The 19,541-nt window shown below is 39.4% G+C and overlaps 1 protein-coding gene across 1 annotated transcript in view; it reads left to right on the top strand.

The window, feature by feature from the left end:
* Positions 1-18,515, top strand: part of CUNH4orf19 (chromosome unknown C4orf19 homolog) — a 38,941-nt gene extending 20,426 nt beyond the window's left edge. The window contains exons 3-6 of the mRNA XM_041402914.1: positions 1,500-1,586; positions 4,217-4,271; positions 16,309-16,356; positions 17,417-18,515. Of these exons, the coding sequence (XP_041258848.1) occupies positions 16,325-16,356; positions 17,417-18,350 (966 nt within the window). The 5' untranslated portion in view covers positions 1,500-1,586; positions 4,217-4,271; positions 16,309-16,324 and the 3' untranslated portion in view covers positions 18,351-18,515. The remainder of the gene's footprint in view (positions 1-1,499; positions 1,587-4,216; positions 4,272-16,308; positions 16,357-17,416) is intronic.
* The last annotated feature ends 1,026 nt before the right edge of the window (positions 18,516-19,541 follow it).

The following is a 19,541-nucleotide window of genomic DNA, read 5'->3' as shown; positions in this document are numbered from 1 at the left end:
CTGATGAGGTGCTTCACGACGCAAGGAGATCTGTCAGATTTCAGATTGTTAAACAGTGTTCATTAAATGCTAACTGGTGCATAGCATCTTACCTGCTCACATTCTTCATGTTGTTGGTGACAAGTTTGATATTTACAAGGAGCAATGTGATGACAGAATTCAAGAGCTGACATACTGATATATTTAAAAAATTAAATTCAAGAAAGTTTAACAGAATAAATAATCTCAACATGTTTATAATTCATATGTACTTTTTGTAAAGAAAACTGTCTATTCCCTTCTCTTCCTCAATTCCTTCAGTGAACCAAGACCCAAGACAACTACAGTTACCTGTATTTCCTTCTTCTCATCCCTACAGAGTCTAAGAGAGAAGTGTGCAGTTTGACAGTCAGAAGATTATTTCTTCACTCCAAGCATTCATAGAAACAATTCAGGATTTTCAAATTCGGCTTGGATTTCACAAAACTGCTCCTTTTCCTAAACTTAGAACAGAATCTTAAAGGCTTTGAATCCACTCCTAGCAAGGTTAATTAGAGTTTTACCATCAAAATGCAGTGAGAGAACCTTAATACAACCATATGTAAACAATCCATGTGTAAACACATGGGCACAATCACAAAGAATGCATGGAAATCAGCAGTTTGTTCCACTGAAAATTAAATTGCAATGAAGAATTGAACTTATCAAAAAGAACTCCCAAAAAAGTTATTGAACAACAGACTTTGCAGCAGAGAAAATATTTGAATGGTACAAAAAGCACAAGGTTGTTAGAGAAGGGGAGGAAACTATGAAGGAAATGCAAACCTCAGGACATTAGAATTAAATGGGCAATTAAAATCACTATTGATAGCTAAGCATTTGGTGAAACTCTAGGGGATAGCATGGAATTCTAACACTTTTTATTAACAAAGGAAAACGCCTAGTGTCTACAACCAGGTGATCTTCAGCTCAGCTTGGAAGGCCAAGTTATGATTTCCAGAAAGAAAGAGTTAAGCCCTGTGTTGTTTGATAAACTACATTAGTTCTCTTTGATCCTTAGGGTGAGGGAAACTTTTCTTAAGAAAATTGCTCATTGACTTCACTCACTGTGTAAAGAGAGGCTGTGTGTGGTGCTTGAAAGCTTCACGGGGGGAGCTCCTAATGGAGCACAACCACAGGTGGATCACAGTGACAACTGTCCAGCCTGCTCAGAGAATGCAGCATCCCATGCACCTTTCCAGTGGAGGACAAACACAACTTTTAAAACCAAAAGCCTAGAAAGAGATTCAAGAGCAGCAAAAGAAGGTGCTCAAATAACTGTGTCAAAAAGGTTCATTTTGTTCAGCACGAAACACACCCAGGATCTGAAGCATACCTATGGTCTATGTCAAAGCAGGTTTAGATAATTTCATTTTCATTTTGGTCTTATGACTTTGAGATAGCATGTTTTCAGCAACTGAATGAAGTGGAAAATGCTAATATGAGCTTCTGAGAACCTAAAGATTTTGTTTAAATTCCAGGTTATTTTGGAATGTGAAAGCTACTTGCTGCTTGGATCCATGACAACCATGTAGACACTCTTCACTTTAACAATCTACACCAGCATGGTAAGCCATATTCCAAAGGCTGAGTCTCGGGGTGATTGTGTTGTGCAATAAGCTGGAGTGACTAGGTGTGTAAGGTTTCGTGCTTCTGGCTCAAAGAGAGTAATATAAAAACTATTAAACAACATAAGCAAGAAGCAAGCAGGATATGGCAACATACCTTGATTTAAGAACACTGTTTTACACACCAGACAAGTATTAAGTTTCCCAGAATATCTCAGAAAGGATGTTGCTAAGCAAAGATGATGGTAAAAAGAATACTTAATTAAGATGTCTGAATGCAATTTATAGGGCTAACAGCAATGCTCCAAACTATCACCAGCAAGCAGAAAAGGAAAAATGTCCAAATGCAATGAAAAAAAAGATACTTCAAACTCAAGTTTAAGGACAAATATAGAACGTTTTGTCTACTTTTGGGTAAAAAGCCAGTTGTACACACATCAGAAAGAAGCTGACAATCAAACCAGTTATCATTGGACATGATATAAGGCGTGTGCTGACAACTTACCAGCAGCTGTGACTCCCAGCAGTTCTCCTTTTTTGGCATTTTCATTTCACATTTCTACAGAATTATAGGAATTTCCTAGAGGATTCAAAATAAACAAACAAAACCCAATAATAAATTAAAGGAAACCCCTATGGCTAACCTACTACTTCAGAATTTGTTAAACAGACAAAAGGAATTTACAGCAGTTAAGAATGCACTTGAAAGTTTAGTTGAACAAGCTACCTCCATCCTTTCATAACTGGACCATGGATTTTATTTTTCATTTATTTTCACTGTATGCATAAATGTTTAGGCCATGGCTTACACAAAACAAATAAGGACATCAAGACAGAATTATGCTGCAAGTAAGATTGTTAGAGATCTGAACAAAAATTAAAAGGAGGACTCTTGTAACTAATTAACTAATAATGATACCTATATTTAAAAATAGAATGCAAAAAGAACATAAAATGACCGCAGTAAAAGGTTGCGTAAAAACAGGAACACACCATGACTCATTCTTCATAAGCTTTATTATTCACTTCACATAAAGTACTGATCACACCTTTAACAGATGCACAGAAAGATTCAACCCTTTGCAACAGTATAGTAAGATTGAATAGGGCTATAAATCTTCAGAGTGCAGCACAAACATAAGCTCTGAGAAGGATATGAAATGGTGACATACAGGACAGCTTAAGTGACTTGCTCTAAGGGCACAGAGCAACGCGTGAACCGAGGCGGAATGAATCCCAGGTTCTCCTTAGCAACGAGTCACATCAGATACCCAGGCCACTCAAATTTGCATTTAGGTTTCAATCATATTTCAGGCTTTTAATAGAAAGTCTTCTAAATGTCACCCATGGGTCAGACACTATGCAATGTTGTCCTCTTGAATTTGTAGGCAAACAGCAACCATGAAACTACATATACAGCCAGGGGTACTTCCAAACCTGAAGCTAGATAGTGACATTTTATAAAAACTTGTCAGAGCTTACCCATAAATTATGAAAACTATAACTGCAAAGAATATGTATACAAGGACAGTATAGCAAAAAGAGCAGCAGCAGCAGCAATGAGTATGTTCCTTGTACTGTCCTTGTTGCCTTGTACTTTCCCTCCCCAGCCCCATTGCCTATGGGTGCTGAATTCAGGAATGAACTGCCCTGGCTTAGATCCTAGGAGTGTTCTGCTGAAAGGGATCTCAAGGACAACAAAAACTTCACTCTCTTACAAGAAAAACCTTGCAGGTTTCAAGAATGGTGCAAGCATAACTCTGTGTGGATTTGTTGTTTGTAATATAAGCTACACTGAGATTTTTCAAGTTATCACTCACACAGAGAGATGGTGAGAATCAAAGAAAGCACATGGCCCTATTTCTAAAACCCACAGCAAAATACATTGCCCATTTCACAGAAATGAACTCAACTTGGTGATTCATGGTAATTATAGGCTTGCATGCAGGCACAAATCCTCATGAGCTCACATTTCTCTCACTCCAAGAAATACTGAAAATATTTGTATTTTTAAAGGAGGAAAAGCATCTGCATTGCAGTATTGTTATACTCTAATTCTACAATTATCCCATTAATTTATTTATCTCTTTAGAAATTCTTAATACAAAACACATTGTTGAGCTTTCTATTTAGCTGGAGCACGTCTGAAAGAACAACAGTTTTACCAATATCTAGAATATTATTGCAATGCCAGAGGCATTTCTTAAGTTTCAAAGTTTGGGTGAAATTCTGACAAGCACACATATTTTAATGGATACTGTAAATATCCTGGCTCCCAGAAAGAAAAAGAAAACATAAAACACACAGGAAAGAATGTCCCATAATACTGCATATTTGAAAGTTTTCTAATTTTACTGTTGTTGTTTAAACACTTCACATGAGTCCTAATCCACTGTAGCAAAGCTTATGCTCACTTTAAGCAGGTTAGCATTCCAGTTCAGCTCAAGGGGATGAGCATACTACCCAAGTGATTTATTTGATCACTGTCTAAATTTAAAATTCACAATGGTACCAAGAGGAGGTTGTTCTATTTCCACATTGTTTGCAGTAGACAGTTAATGCCTCAGAGGTACCTTCTTACTTATGTGTGCACGTGAAGAAACCACTTGCAAAGTGTTTTACTCTTGCAGGACCAAGACATTTAAAACAAATCTTTCAAGCAGTCGATGGAGTACAATTGGAAAGGTAGGATTATTTTTTTTTTCTCCTTGTGTAGGTTTAAAAATTACTGGCCATTCACTATTGTAACTTCAGCATTCCACAACATAAACCATCTCTCCCTACGATACTCCACGTACTTTCTAATGACAACACTACACTACTACAAGCATTAGTGACAGAACAGAACTATATTTCTTTCCAACCTGTAAGTTTCCTGATGTGGGAAATAAATGCTTGCCAATTTCCTCTCTGAAGTTTAGAAAAAGACACTGTACAGAAGAAATACAGGAATAAAATATTGAATCAATCTAAGACAGTTAACACAGGTGAAAAATAGCAAGAGAAAATGTGAAAATGCAGGCAAATGGTATGGAAAGAACAAGAAGAATGGAAGGCAAGCAGAGGAAAGAGGGGGATTTGGGAAAAGAGAACTACTTGGAAAACATAAGGATTATTCACTTGGATTGAGAGGGAGAGCACACTGACATCTAACACTTTCCCTATAAAAAGCTGCAGGTTGTGCTATTAAATGGTCAAACACAAAAGCACAACTTCCTGATTATGTTAAGAAATCTACTTGGTCAATGTGTTGAATTTTGGGAGGGATTCTGTTTTGCTTGGTGGTTTTTTGGTGCTGGTTTCTTTTTTATGGGAGCAAGGGTGTAGTTTTTGCTGGGTTAGGGTTTTTTTACTTTTGTTTTTACAAAAGAGAATCATTGACTCATTCTAACTGCTTATGGCTTTATCCAATTTTCTTGGTTTTAAGAGAGGCTGATGTTCTGAGCACAAAAACAATACCACCACAATACCTGCCCCTAGCAATATTTCATATGATATAAGCAAATCAGAAGCATCTGAAGTATTCAGGACAAGATGGGCACACTAAGCTACAGCTGAATACCAGAGCTGAGATCACATATCCTGCCTGGCCTAAATCCTGCCCAAACACATATACACACAACACTCCAATCCTGTATTTGAAGCAATCTCCATGGACATCCAAGTCTATTTTCAGAATATTGCTCCCTGAAGTAAAAATGTATGGCATACTTAAAGGATAAAGGCCTGCTAAACTCCAGAAGTATCTCTTCATACCTTCTTCCTGAGACTCAACAGGGAAAAAACAAACAATCAAAGAAGCACTGAGCCTTTCCATAGAACTGATGTGCAACCAAGAGTTTTCGATAAAATAGAATGACAGGATTATTGCTTAGACTTCATTGCTGATTTCCTAAGTTTTATTTTCATATTTTAACTTACAAGAATTTCACAGTATCTAAAACATATGAGATCTCCACCTCTCTCTCCTTTTCCATCTTACTCTGTTCACCAACGTCACCTAAAGATTCAAAGTCTTTCAACAGCGTAATTTAAAGGTTCTGTTATCTTTGGCCCCAAATTTCTGCAGAAGGCCAATAAATTATTTTTGCACAGAACTCACAGGCAACAGCTTCCAGCAGATGGGCCAAAAAAGAGCTTGATTTCAGAGTGTACAGCATGCTGCTAGTGAGTGGCACTGTCTGGCAATGTACATGGCACAACCACAGAATCATGGAATAAGCTGAGTAGGAAGGGCTCCACAAGGATCATCGAGGCCAACTCCTGGCCCTGCACCATCCCCAGGAGTCACACCGTGTGCCCAAGAGCATTGTCCAAATGCTTCTTGAACACTCGGTGTTGTGACCTCTTCCCCAGGGCGCCCGTTCCAGGGCCCAAACACTCTCTGGGTAAAGAACCTTGCCCTAATATCCAACCTAAACCTCCCCTGAAACAACTCCAGACCATTCCCTTGGGTCCTGTCACTGGTCACCACAGAGGAAAGATCAGTGTCTGCTCCTCTTCTTTCCCTCACAAGGAAGTTGTAGACTGCAGTTAAGTCTCCCCTCAGCCTCCTCCAGGCTGAACAGAACAAATGGCCTCAGAATATACTTAGGAAGCATTCTGACTTGTCAATTTTTTCTCACAGACTAAATCCTACAGCAGTAATGCTGTAGCTTTCATGCTCACTGTCTGACATTTTCAGTTTTTCGAATTAAGATCCCCAGCTCAGTTTGACCCTCAGTGTCTAAGACACATTCACGCTATCAAAATCATGTCCTTGATGGCATGCTCTCAAGCAGGCTGCTCAAGCCTGCCATTGGGAGAAAAGGAAAGTATAAGCAAGGGAACTTTGTGAATTGTAGACCCACGGCAGCACCATCTCAAGATCCAATTCTAGAGTTGTTTTTATGTTAAATGTTTTAAAAAGACATTGGATACAACCAAGGATTTTCAGGTGAAGGGCTGGAGCCCAGAACCCATCCTTGGAAGTGCACAGTTTTACAGAATCACATAGAGAGACTTTAGCCTCTCAAGAAAAATGACATTTCAGACACAGTCCTTCTGTTACATAAAAATTGGCTATAACTAATTTGAGGCTCTACTTGTGTTGCCAAACACAGATCCCCACTCAGGCCTAGCCTAACACAATTACTGACTCAAATATAGCTCCTCTGCTGATTGCTTTTCTCACATTTACATGACCATCTGCTTCCCATTTTTGCCTTGTCACACATTTAGACCATGAATCCCTTGGGAAGGAGCACATTTCTATGTTTGCCTCTATACAATATGGGACTAAACAGGACTCAGGGTTTTAGGCCCCACTATTAAACAAGCTATTATACTTTATGGGACTGATAATTTTAAAATACAGGAAACATAAACTTCAGTAATTTAAACACTAGACTGCGTAAGTTTGGAAAAACCAAATGTAGAAAACAAGCTTAGCTGAAGAGGAAATGAATGGGTTTATGCAACCAGCTATATTTGGTTTTCCTTTATGCAAACTGGCTAATGATTGTGAGAGTTGTACCCTTTTCCCCACTCTTCCTTTTACTCCTTAAAAATAAAACAATCATTTTGTATGGTAAATACTGGGGGTAGGGAAATGTTCCGTGACCTAGTGCGGTGAATGATGACGAACTAGTCAGAGAGAATGTATTTCCTCTTAAGCATCTTATAAATATTTTAAATCAATTGCAAAGAGCATAACAGGAAAAAAAATATATGTTCAGATCATCTCCAAATTGTAGCCCTTGTATCCTCTAGGACACTCTGCTACAGCAATAACACCTCACAAAAAGGTCCATCTTCCATGTGAGCTGGCCTTACTCCCTCAAGTGTTTATAAAATAGTTGACAGCTACCAAAGATAGTAGCCAGTGAATTAAATAGTACAAGAATGTCTGCTTAAAAACAAAACAAAACAAAGGAAAAACTAACTAACTAAAAACAGAACAAAACCAACAACAACAACACAAACCCCAAAACTGTCAAGGTAGAAATAAGAATCTACTATGAGAATAAAACATGGCACTTCATGCTGACTAATACAGTCAGGAAGCCACCAGGAGGAAGTGGAAGATCTGGCTGACCTTACTGGTTTGAAAAGAAGGACATTTTGAGGAGGAGCCGAGCAGGATTTAACATAGCTATGCATATTATTATCAGCTTACACAATGACCAACAGTTACAAATCGACATAGAACACCTTTTGTAAAACTGATAGCATCTGCCTTTCCTTGCGTTCCCCTTCAGCAAACACACATGCAAACAAGTGCAGGTGTGCTCAAGCAGTACTGGTAACACCCAAACTTCCCTGCCTTGAGACCTGCCCACTGCTGCCTCTTAGTTTGATGCAAAACAGCTGCATGGAAAAGCAAGAACGTGAAGGGGCAATGTGGGAGCAGAAAACCTGTCAGCTAGATGCCTGGAGGTATGGGAAGAGAGCAGCTGTAAAGAAGTGGAGCAGTTTCTAATGCTGCATTTGCCTCAATCCAGGTACTCCCCATTCCGGCTGAAGTATTCACACAGGCACATAACAATTAGCAGGTACTGCCATTGCCAACTATGCTGGTATAGCTTCGTGGCAGTACAGCTACACATATGTAAGATAATTAGCATGTATTTTTCTATTATAAGCAGAGCAGACTAAATCTGACCTTTCTCTGCATTTTGAGAAAACAAATGTAGCCAGATATTTCCACTACTCTGTCCATCCTGACTGCCAAAGTAGCTTCCCATCAGATTGCAGCCAGACATCACGCTGGCAGGATGTGCTGAGAAATGTCACAGCATGCACCCACAATTTGGGGGCATGACTGACCCCTGCACAGTAGACACACCTCTCAGCTAGGAGACTGTACTCTAGCTTGGATGGCATTATGAACAATCCAAAGATATAATACACAATTTATTCTATTATAGTACTATTTCATGTACATGGCAGTTAGAGTTGACTGCTACTGTTGTGATCCTGGAACTGCATATTTTTGGAATTGCATTTTTTTAACTGTTACTATTGCAAATTTCCTGGATAAACACTTAATATATGTATACCTTTTCAGATAACACAAATAAAGGTTAAAATCATGACAGAATACTGGTTATTTGGTGAGTAGGCCATACTTAGGTGATTAGCTATGCCATATGGATGGTTCATCTGGCAAGTACAGTGTTTGTTATTTGAGTATTTGATATTGATAGAATCATAACAGGCTTGGTTTGGAAGGGACTTTAAGGACGACGTAGTTCCAATCCCCCTGCCATGGGCAGGGATACCACCCACTAGACCAGGTTGCTCAGGACTCCATCCAGCCTGAACACTTGGGGAAATGGGGCATCCACAGCTTCTCTAGGCAACCTTTCCAGTGCCTCACTACTCTCTGGGTAAAGAACTTCTTCCCAACATCTCATTTCTCCTTTTTCAGTGTAAAACCATTCTGTCCTGTCCCATCACTATCTACCTGTATAAAAAGTTGCTCTCCTTCATTTTTATAAGCCCCCTTTAAGTACTGGAAGGCCACAACAAGGTCTCCACAGAGCCCTTTCTTTTCCAGGCTGAACAACTCCAGCTTTTGTAGCGTGTCTTCAGAGGAGAGGTTCTCCAACCCTCTGAACCTTTAAATCACTTTCTTTTTAATCTCCTGAAAAGTGTGGGATTCTGCTAATTAGAAACAATTCTGCTGAAGTGTCACTTAGTTTGCTTTGCCCCTTGCTACGACTGCTCACATACCTTTATCATTTAAGGATTCAGTTATTCTGCTGTGCATCACCTTGATGAAGCAAAACCCTTTTGTGATATCAGACCTACTTCCTCAGTAATGAAAAAACTACGTCAAAATACAAAGCATCCAAATTTATGAGGCTGTAACTGTGAGACTTCTTTAATTTTCCAGATAACAAGAAACACATGCTTCTGATCAATGAGACCCTCTAGATTTTGATAACCGGACTGATTAAAGCCACTTTTCTTCCTTGAAAACTACAAGTCTAAATCAGTTTCATGGCTTTACTATGAAGCCTAACTTATATCACTAAATCCCACACACAAAAGCAACACCAGCTTTCGTGTCTTGAATAGCACACAGAACAAATCAAATTCTTCCCTCACTGAAATAAAAAGCCATTGTCTGTACACAGCATCTGTGTGTAATATCACCCAGAAGTTTGACACTTTATTCATGAAAATGCAAAATATCAGGCCACCTTGTACAATGTACAATCCATGGGCTTAATTCAGCCTGGCCAGGGAGAAAGAGAAAAAATCACCTTTGAAAATACATTATCAGTCTTAACAACTGATGACAGTGTATGGATTATTTGTATTCAAGCAATAATCATATTTATCTGTAATAAACAGGGGGTTCAGTTTGAAAAGGAACAAGCAGAGGGTGGCAGTGGGAGCCAAACATCCAAAACTGACAGCCATAAGTCACCACTGAAGTTAGGCTGTGGCTCAAGAAGTTTCATACAAGTTTTTGAGGAGTCTTGATGTGTCAGGTTCTCCTTCCCTCACTGTTAGCTGCACTAGAAATACATGCAAGCTGTCCAGTAGGCAAATAATATTCTCAGTGGAGGATAAAAGTGGCTGACAGACCTGTGCAGCTCCTCAGCTCTGTAAAATAAAGAAAAATAGGACAATCAGCAATAACCTTGGCAATCACCTTGTACTGGCTGGATAGCATAAGGCTCTTTCTCTCAGACACTGACACTCCTTATTCCCAAATATAGAGCCTGCCTCTTTCAAAAGAGGAGAGCAAGCTGCAGCAGAAAAAGCACCTGCACATTTTTCTTTTCTTGCAGAGCAGCACAGATAGGAAGGACTGCAGGGGGACTCAAAGTCAATCCACAGGTCATACTCTGTCAGCAGGATGGCACAGCCAGGTGTCTCACTAGGGCTGGACTGCAAGATGGCTGAAGCACAGGAACAACACCTCAGTGCTGCATTTTAAGAAAGCATGAACAAAAACACCGAAGTCAGTTCAGCTAGCAAAAAACAGACAGACTAAAATAGCCCATGAGGTGGGATCTGCTTCCTATAAGGGACCATATTACAGTTCTCAGTTTAGTTCATTTATTTTAAATTATATATGTCAATTGAGTTATTCCCTGAAGTACATCTAAAATAAATTTCCAGATTAAGATTCAGTCCAGAAAAATGAAATTAGATTTTGATCCAGCTCTAAGTATTGGTCTCAGTGAAGATTTGAGCACAGACTGTGCTCTCCACAGACCATGGTATAATAATAGAACAGTTTGGGCTGGAAGAGGTCACCTAGCCCATTCCCTCTGCGATGAGCAGGGACATCTTCAAGTAGATCAGGTTGTTCTGATAATTCTGGGCCCAGGATGGTTTGGGTTCTCCTACTCCCCAAGCCTGCACCTGTTCCGAGGCCCTCTGGTCTCAAAACACGTCAGGAAAAAGCCCACAGGCTTTGGAGGGTTCTCTGTATTTTAAGTAAGACAGTTCTTACAGATTATATTCAACTAATAGTAGTGATTAGTGTGTGGCTAAGTTATGTTCCTCATCTTTTTTTCCTTTACATGTTTTTTCCTGTTATTCTCTCCCCCCCTCTAGCATGAGCTGGTATTTTTTTCTACTGTATGTTTACTAAATTTCTAAATATAGTTCCTCTCAACTCTACCACTCCTCCTACAGTTTTTCTGGGCCTCTTTTGTACTATCTGTCATCCAGATCAATTATTCCTCTGCCTCCACGCCTCAGTAACACAGAGACACACAGAATGGATTGTGTTCAAAGGGAGTTTAAAGGTCATCTCATCCACCTGCCCTGCAATGAGCATGGACATTGCGCTTCCTTCCTCCAGCCTAGGCACCTCTGAGCCTTTGTCAGACCTAGCACATGCTGAGAACAGCCTCTGAAATCTTCTGAGAGGTGTGAATGCCTACTTAGCACAAAAGGCAACTGCACCTCCTGTTAGGAGAAGCTTGTCAACTCCTAGAGCTCTCTAAGGTTATTCCCACCCCACATTCTCTATATTTCCTCTGCACACATTTCCATGCAAACACTTTCTCTTCCCATACTTGCTTCTGTGCATATGTCTCCTAGCTGGTTAGAATTTAGCATCTATGTTAGCAAAGAAATACTAACCAAGTCAATTGTGTTTGCATTACTAGTGAGGCAGACAGACTTGATTTTGATGAACAAGGATCAAGTTCACCATGACAGAGACTGGTACCTCAGGGCAGTATCCTCAGGTTTTACTGAGGAGAGAAAACACAGCAAACTGATGGGGAAGACACTGGCAGGATCAAGTCTGAAAGATGCCTCTACTAGAAAAAGTCATCAGAAGGAGGTGCCTCAGGCCCCTGGGAGATACATCATTCAGGCTCAGCCCAGATAATACCCATGCAGGAAAAATCTCCTTACTTGCTAAGGTAATCTAATGTGGGAAAGGATGGAGGAGAGTAAAAAGCCAAACAACAGAAGCATCAGGGTCTGTGGGATGAAAACTCCAAACAAGCTAAAGCAAACAAACAAAAAAGGAGACTGGATTAAAAATAATGATCCAAAATCAGAGTTTATCTGTTGAGATCTACTAGAGAAGCTATTTTAATATTGTCTCCCTCATCTTTCTGCCTCTGCTCCTGGAGGTGTCTAAAAGGAATTTAAAAATAAAAATCAAGACAGAATAAAAGATACACCATGAGCAAAAGTAAGACTGACCTTTTTCTGTTTCTATGTAAACTTCAAAAAAATATTGAAAAAGGTGCCAAGCCATTTTTATGACTCAAAAATATTTCTTCTTTCTTTTTCATGACATTATCTCTTGTTTTCCTTTTATTTACTCATAACAATATGTTATTACCTAATTTAGAGTCAGATACCTTGTGTTTCTCAAATCTGATAAAGAAAAGCAGACTTCTCTTAAAGCACACTGTGACTTGAAACACAAGGCTGTGGGTTTGGAGTCAGACATTATTCTTGTTATCTTCACCAAGATCTCACACTTGAAAGAAAAAGAAGTCCCACCTCATTCTCTTAGCCGGCACCACCATAAATGTTTTCAACGACCTTCCCCTTTTCAGCATTTGTTTTACTGATGGGAATTGTGTCCTGCTCTCTTCAAACTAAGACTAATTACTACCTCCTTCCATTGTTCTAATTTTTTCCAACTTTTTTTTAAGAAGTTGCTCTTCTGTATCATATTTCTTTAAAGGAAGAAAGTCAGTCTTTCATAATAGGTCGTCCTTGTCTCCCGTGAACACTTCTTTAATACATTGCAAGCACATTATATCTAGACTATCTTCTGACACGGTCAGCTAAAGGTCAGCTGGGGTAAACATCCAAAGCTGGGCCTCTTCCATCTCTTTCACTGAAGAAAAGAAACATCACTTTAAATGAAACAAGCACTGATACTTAATATGCAAACCACAAGGCTATTCTACACTGTCACACTGCAAGAATCTGATTATTTCGTAGAACCTGGTACAAGCTCATCCACAGAGACATACTTCAGGAGATTCAGCAGCTACTAAAAGCTGAAAAATTCAAGTTCAAAATTTGGGACAGTAAAAAAAATTAATTCTAGGCCTCCTTCATTCATTTTACCTCAACAGCTCCGTCTTATGCCTGCAAAAGCTCCAAGTGGTCCAGTCCACATCTAAAAAACTTCTAAAAAATCTCTACTGAACATTTTTGCAGAGCTTTAATGCCAGGTGATCTATTAGTGTTCAGGATTAAGTAACTGCATAATTACTAGTGACAGACATTTACAGGCCTTCAGAAATTTCATGGTCAAGAAAGAATAATAATATCTAGGATTAATGCCAGTTTGATCTCAATTCTGAGAATCTGAATGTTAAAGCCAAGGATTTTACTGCCACTTTAGACAGGCAGCATTTTTCCAGGGGAAAAATAGCCCCTAAAGTGTTCTACAAGACAGCATTCCACATCATGTCATGTTTTTCTGAAATTATCTCATCAATTTAGCAGCAAGGCATATCTGACAGGACAAACATTTAATAAGGATGCCATGTTTCTAAATTCAGTATCGGTTAACGTCCATCAGTTAACATCATCCATTGTTGAAGTTTCTAACCCTCTTTTGTTACAAGCCTGCAGAACTTGCCTGACTCAAACTGCTCCAGACAGCAGCTTATTGATATTATTTATCCATTAACAGAACTATGAACATCACACAGTACACAAGCCTTTAGAGCTCGGTATCTAAAACAAGATAAGTAGGATTAAAGCATGATTTTTCATGCTATAAAAGCAATTTGTTCCCAGAATGATGCTTGACTTGAAAGATTAATGGAAGGAAAGGGCAAGGGGGAAAAAAAAGCCAGCGTTCAGACAGTGACATTGTAAAACTATATTCCTATTTCAGGGATGTGAAATAATTCATAAGATAATACAATGTACACTGTTTTCCATATGTAATAGTTTATTCATGCCACAGGACAGATCCAGTTGTAACTAATCAGTGGAAAAGCATAATGCAGTAGCTGCAGAGATAATTCCAACAGCAGCTGTAATTTAAAAAACAAAACAAAACAAACACACACCAAAAACCAGGAAACTGCTTTCTGTGAAAACTACAAGAGCAATTTCAATTTATAATTGCCTTCCATGACAGGCACAAATGTCTTTACAACAGAATAAAGGCCAGCATTTACAACTTCCCAATGCTTAAAACCTATAAGCAATAATTTTTGCTTTAAAAAAAAAAAAAATCACAAAATTTGTAAATAAAATCCCTGACTAGGAAATCTGTCAGATAAAACTCTAAGCAGAAGCACCCTGACTTGAAGTGCCCACTCTGGGCTAGAAGCAACATCTGTTGTTGGAGCCGGTCTACATACAATTCAGAACTGGGTTCACCAAACCTATAAACTTTAAAGCCAAGCCAAGGGCTGTGTGGGCATTTCAGAGGGCAATCCTCTTCAGATGAAAAACCCTGAATCAGAATTCCTGCTGTGATGTTGCTGAGGTATGTGGGGTGAGAATACACAGTACACGGTCTGCAGAGGTGTGGTAGGGAGTCTGTAATCCAGGGAGAGAAGCAGCTGGCTTAAAAGCCATTCCAACAAGCACTCAGCTACATCAAGGTGGTTACTCCTGATAGAAATTTCTGCTTCAGAACAGTTCATGTACACAAAGACAAAAAGCATAGGTATGAGCAGCTATACCCTGGGATAAAACCAGCTGCTGAATGACTTGTAGGCTGCTAGAGGCTCCAAGAATGAGACTCTGACATCAGGTATTTAGTTCAGCGCTAACACCAGAAGTACTCAGATTTTAGAGGGGAACTGTTTTGATTTACATTTCTACTAGCATAATTGCTGGTGTGCAGTTCAAACCATGCCTGAGAAGAATAAATCAATACTACTTTCCTTGGATGTTTTGTAAATAAATTACTCCAGAAAATACCCTGACCTTGCTTCATCAATTTCTGTTTTATGGGAGGTGAGCCACTGTCCTTAGGCATTGGCAAAACTATGTGAGTTTGTAGAGTATCTCAAGAGAAAAAGAAGAGCCTGAATAACAACGGACAAAACATGTTAAACAATCTGCCCTGACTTATTAACTTGAAACAAGATAGCCACCACCCATAAAGAATATTGGGCATTTTAGGGGTTTTGGATCTTCAGATCTGGGACTTCAGTTTAGGTTCAGAACAGGAATGTTCTCAAGGGTCCAAATTAACAAACCATTTCTTCTCATAATAGAAGGCTCTGGCATAAGAACCATATAATAGATAGTTCTTAGCATCTCACTGGGTCATGCAGTGGTGTAGCAAAACACAGAGAGACTCCAATTCTAGGAAAACTCTGGAATTTTACTGTAGTAAAATGGAGGTGCAACATACTGCTTATAACAAAATGCCCATTCCAGGAATTCATCTATGCCTCACTAAAATGTCACCTCAGTGCTCAGTGGATGTCACAAGGTCAAGTGAATGGAAACAAGAAGATATTAGGAAAAAATAAATCTGCTTCTTTCAGGTTTCAAACACCTTGAGAACTCTGCATTTGTAGTTCCCACACTTAATTTTAATAGGATGCTAAAATGCAAAAAGACTCAGAGGACAGCACAAGGACAGTTCATATGCTCAAAACAATGTCAGTATGAGTAATATTTAAATACATGAGCACTGAGGGGACAGTACAGGACCTCTCCTATGGTGACAATTGGACATGATAGTCACTACTTCTAATACAAGAACTACGAGGCACCAACTACTACTAGTAAAAAACAGGTCCAAGTCAAACAAAAGCAGGTGATTCCTCACAATGGGAAAGCTGGTCTGTGAAAGTTCTAAGTAAAAGATGTGGTAGATGCTAGCAGTTTACTGTTTCAAAAAACAGCTGGGCAAATTCATGGTAGAGAACTTTACCAACAGGTGTCAAGTGGAAAAAAAATGCAAAAAAAAAGCCCAACCAAACAACAAAGCAACAACCCACACCCAATACACTGACTTACAATTCTCCCAGTCATAAAATTGCTTAGGAAACTATTCTGAGAGAACATCACTAAGAATTGTTAAATTCTTCCCCAGATTTTTCCCCAATTAAAGACCATTGCCAATGCACAACAACAACCTACAAAGACCTTGAACAGTACTCCATCCATTCCTGTGCAGACATCTTTGTTTTTAGCTAACAAACCCTTCTAAACACGTGCATCATTTTCAATGCAATTGCTTATATTTTAATTTCATAATGCTTCACTCACTCTGTCTCTCCCTTGCCCTCCCTTTCTCTCTTTTCAGATTAAGAAAAATCCAGATGGGGTGCAGGTGCTGCAAAATTATACAAAGGTACAATAGAACAAGAGTTGCTTAGACTGAATAAAAGCATTAAACCATGTGTCTTTGCTCCCCCACACCTGTTGTTTTAATTAGCCACTGTAAAAGTTTAGAGTTTTCTCAACGCTTACAGCATCTTCAGGTATAGGCATAGAGATTTCCTATGAAAGTCCTTTTAATTTACTGTAATTAGGGTCTGCTTCTATAATTCCTATCCCACAAAAGGAATTGTGTTGCGTTGAAAACTCTTCTTCAGTAAAGTTTTTTTCTAATTTAGGTAGCATGGGCTTTCCTTAATTCATGAGGAACAAGGAGCACACATTATGTCAGATCCTCCTCTCTCCCAAGCAATGAAAATGAACAACAGTTCCTTGCTTCCATCATAGCTGTTAAATGTAGCTTGCTGGGGGAAGAATTCCCATATCAAAACTCTCCCTAGAGAGGAGGAATAGCTAGTTGTATAAAGACCACATTTCAGCTCCACTTGAGGGTTACTACTTCCCCTTGGCCACTTCTGTAGAACAGGCAAAGAACTGGGGAGAAAATACAACTATGAGTGAAAAAAGAAAGATAAAGAAAAGAGAGAGGCCCTGGGAGAGGTAAGTAAAGGAAATTATAGAGCAAGAGGAAGAAAATTGTTCTTTGGGGGAGGGGGCAGGGCGGGGGGAGGACAAAAGACTTGAAAGAAGAACACCAGGAAAAAATGGAACCTATTTTAGCATCTATATGAGGACATATTAATTAACAATCCATTTCATTACTACTCATTGGCTAATCAGCTCCCCAGAGAAAATTTAAAAATAAAGCTAGAAACAAGCAATGACTAGCACACAGTTCTCCAACATCCTCCTTATGCTCCTGGTGAATCTCAGTACAGGGGTCAGTTATGATCAGTCCCAGGAGACAGCAGCCAACAGCATATTCAGCATTTCCATTTGGTTTAACTCATTCTCAGGACCCAAGGTAAACTCCTTTCTCAAGATCTTCAGTTTAAAAAGGAAGCTTAATCTTTTTTTACTAATTATATTGAACATCAAAGTAACATTTCCTTTACAAATTTTTCTTACTCCAGCTACATCTTTGATCCAGAAGAAGTACAATCATCTGGATGCACTCATGAAGTAAACAGCTATAAACACAATGAACAAGGCAGCAATAAATCCAAATTCAAAGAGAACAGTGAAAATGAAGAACCCAAAAATGAACTGCAGAAGGATGAGGTAAACAAAACAGAAAATAAAAATCCAGTCAACAGTACAACAGAAACTCTTTGGAATCACAGAGGCAATGATTCTCAAGAGGATGGCCTTGTGAAGTGTGCTGCAAAGCTTGATGTTGCAGTCAACGGTGGCAACTCCTGTGCTCAGCACTCCATACCCAACCCCAACACCAGCCCAGTGAAAGGAACCAGTGAAAAGGGAACCTCCAGCCAGTCAAAGGCTTCTCCAGCCAGCAACAGAGACTTTTACACCAAATCAAACAGGTCTGGACAAGAGCTTGACCTAGAGACAGGCAGTCAGAGTAAGGCAGCCAGCAATGTGCCTCACAGTATTCCAGACTCCCAGTCTGCAGGAGACAGCATCTTTCTCAAAGGAAACTCAATACTGGAAAGAGAAAACAATACCATAAGACTGCCAGATATTGATTACCCCCAAAATGGCAATCAAACTGGGAACTATCTTGAAAAGGACAGCTTTTCAGTCAACTGCACACATTCAGACAAAAACACTGGTGCTTCAGCAATACAGGACCAGGACCTTCGTGTAATCCCACCTTGGCCTGTGAAAGAGAGCAGTATTGAACCTTTTAAAACTGGCTCTGCAAGTTTGAGTGAGAGCCTTACTGCTGGTATCACTGCAGTGGCTGTCACACAGGCATCCACACACACCAACCATAAAGATGTCAATGGAGAAATCGAGGAGGAAGATGCAGAAGTTGCAGCAGCTCTGGCTGCACTGGAAGCTGCAACAGCAGGAGAAGACGTGGAAGATGATGACGAGTACTAGACGGTTTCTTTCTAATACACAGGGAACGATCCAGATGTCATTTCTGGGTCAATATGAACAGATATACAGCACACACGGAGAGCTGTTATGAGCAGCACATATAGAAGGAGCTGGGACTAAACCTTGGTCCCTTCAGCTGTTTTATACAGCCTTTTAATTTCTACTGCCTGAGGTACAGAAGACCTCCATTGCTGTGAGCCCAAACAGGAGGGCAAAGTATCATTTTTTCCACACAGAATATTCAGTTGTACACCCACCTCACCTGCACTCGTGCAAGTGTTTCCTTTTTATCTCATGAGGGTCTGTGCACACTGCATGTTCCAGGTTCACAAAACTCCCATTATTTAAAAGATGACTATTGAAGCCATAGAGTTAGAAACCACACATTTTCATCATTAGCAGAAAAAAACTACATAAATGAGCCAAATTTCTGTGACCTACTGAAACATGAAATAGGGAAGGCAGCTTGGATTGAACTTTACTGTGGCTATGGTTCTATTATGGATTAAGCCTAAATCTGTGCACGTGCACCTGGCATTGGAATGATAACATCATTTTTCCCCACACACCTCTCCCTTGACTGTGTTTGATACCCCAAGTGTTGCTGCTTCAGTTCCTTAAAACAGCAGAAGTCCAGCCAAATCCAAGAGAGTGAATAACTTTCTGTCAGTTTAATGTAAAAAGCAGCTCATATAAGAACTGCACACACACTCTGTCAGAGAGGCCAGAGAGATCAAGACTCATTCCCTACCAGTTTGGATAGATTAAAACTGTTGTAAAACAACAGCCTGAAACCTCTGAACTCCACTAAATTTTACAGGTGCATGTCACCTGTCTTAACAATACAGCTTGCAGATTGTGTCTGAAACATCTCCAGCAAGATGTGTTTTGTTTATATGAAAAGAGCAAGAGTCAATGTGGACTCCTCCTTAGCTCTGCCGTATTTATACCAGGAAAGGGACCAAGCTTCCAAACTGGATTAAGCATAATATCTAAAAATAGTTCCATTCTTGGAGGGCTGCATTTCTAATGGGAGAAAAAAAAAGGACGTAGAGACCAATTTGGTGCTGCCAATTCAGGAAAAGTATGGTTGAAATAGAAAGTGCTTAACATTTTATACTGAAATTTTGTGGTTTCCAAGTTTTTGTTATAAACTCCTAATAAATTTTTTAACCATATGAAAAATAATCG

Source organism: Onychostruthus taczanowskii, unplaced genomic scaffold, assembly GCF_017590055.1.
Source record: "Onychostruthus taczanowskii isolate IOZ18803 unplaced genomic scaffold, ASM1759005v1 scaffold2, whole genome shotgun sequence".
In the NCBI taxonomy this organism is placed as follows: Eukaryota; Metazoa; Chordata; class Aves; order Passeriformes; family Passeridae; genus Onychostruthus; species Onychostruthus taczanowskii.
This window is presented reverse-complemented; position numbering and strand designations above follow the sequence as displayed.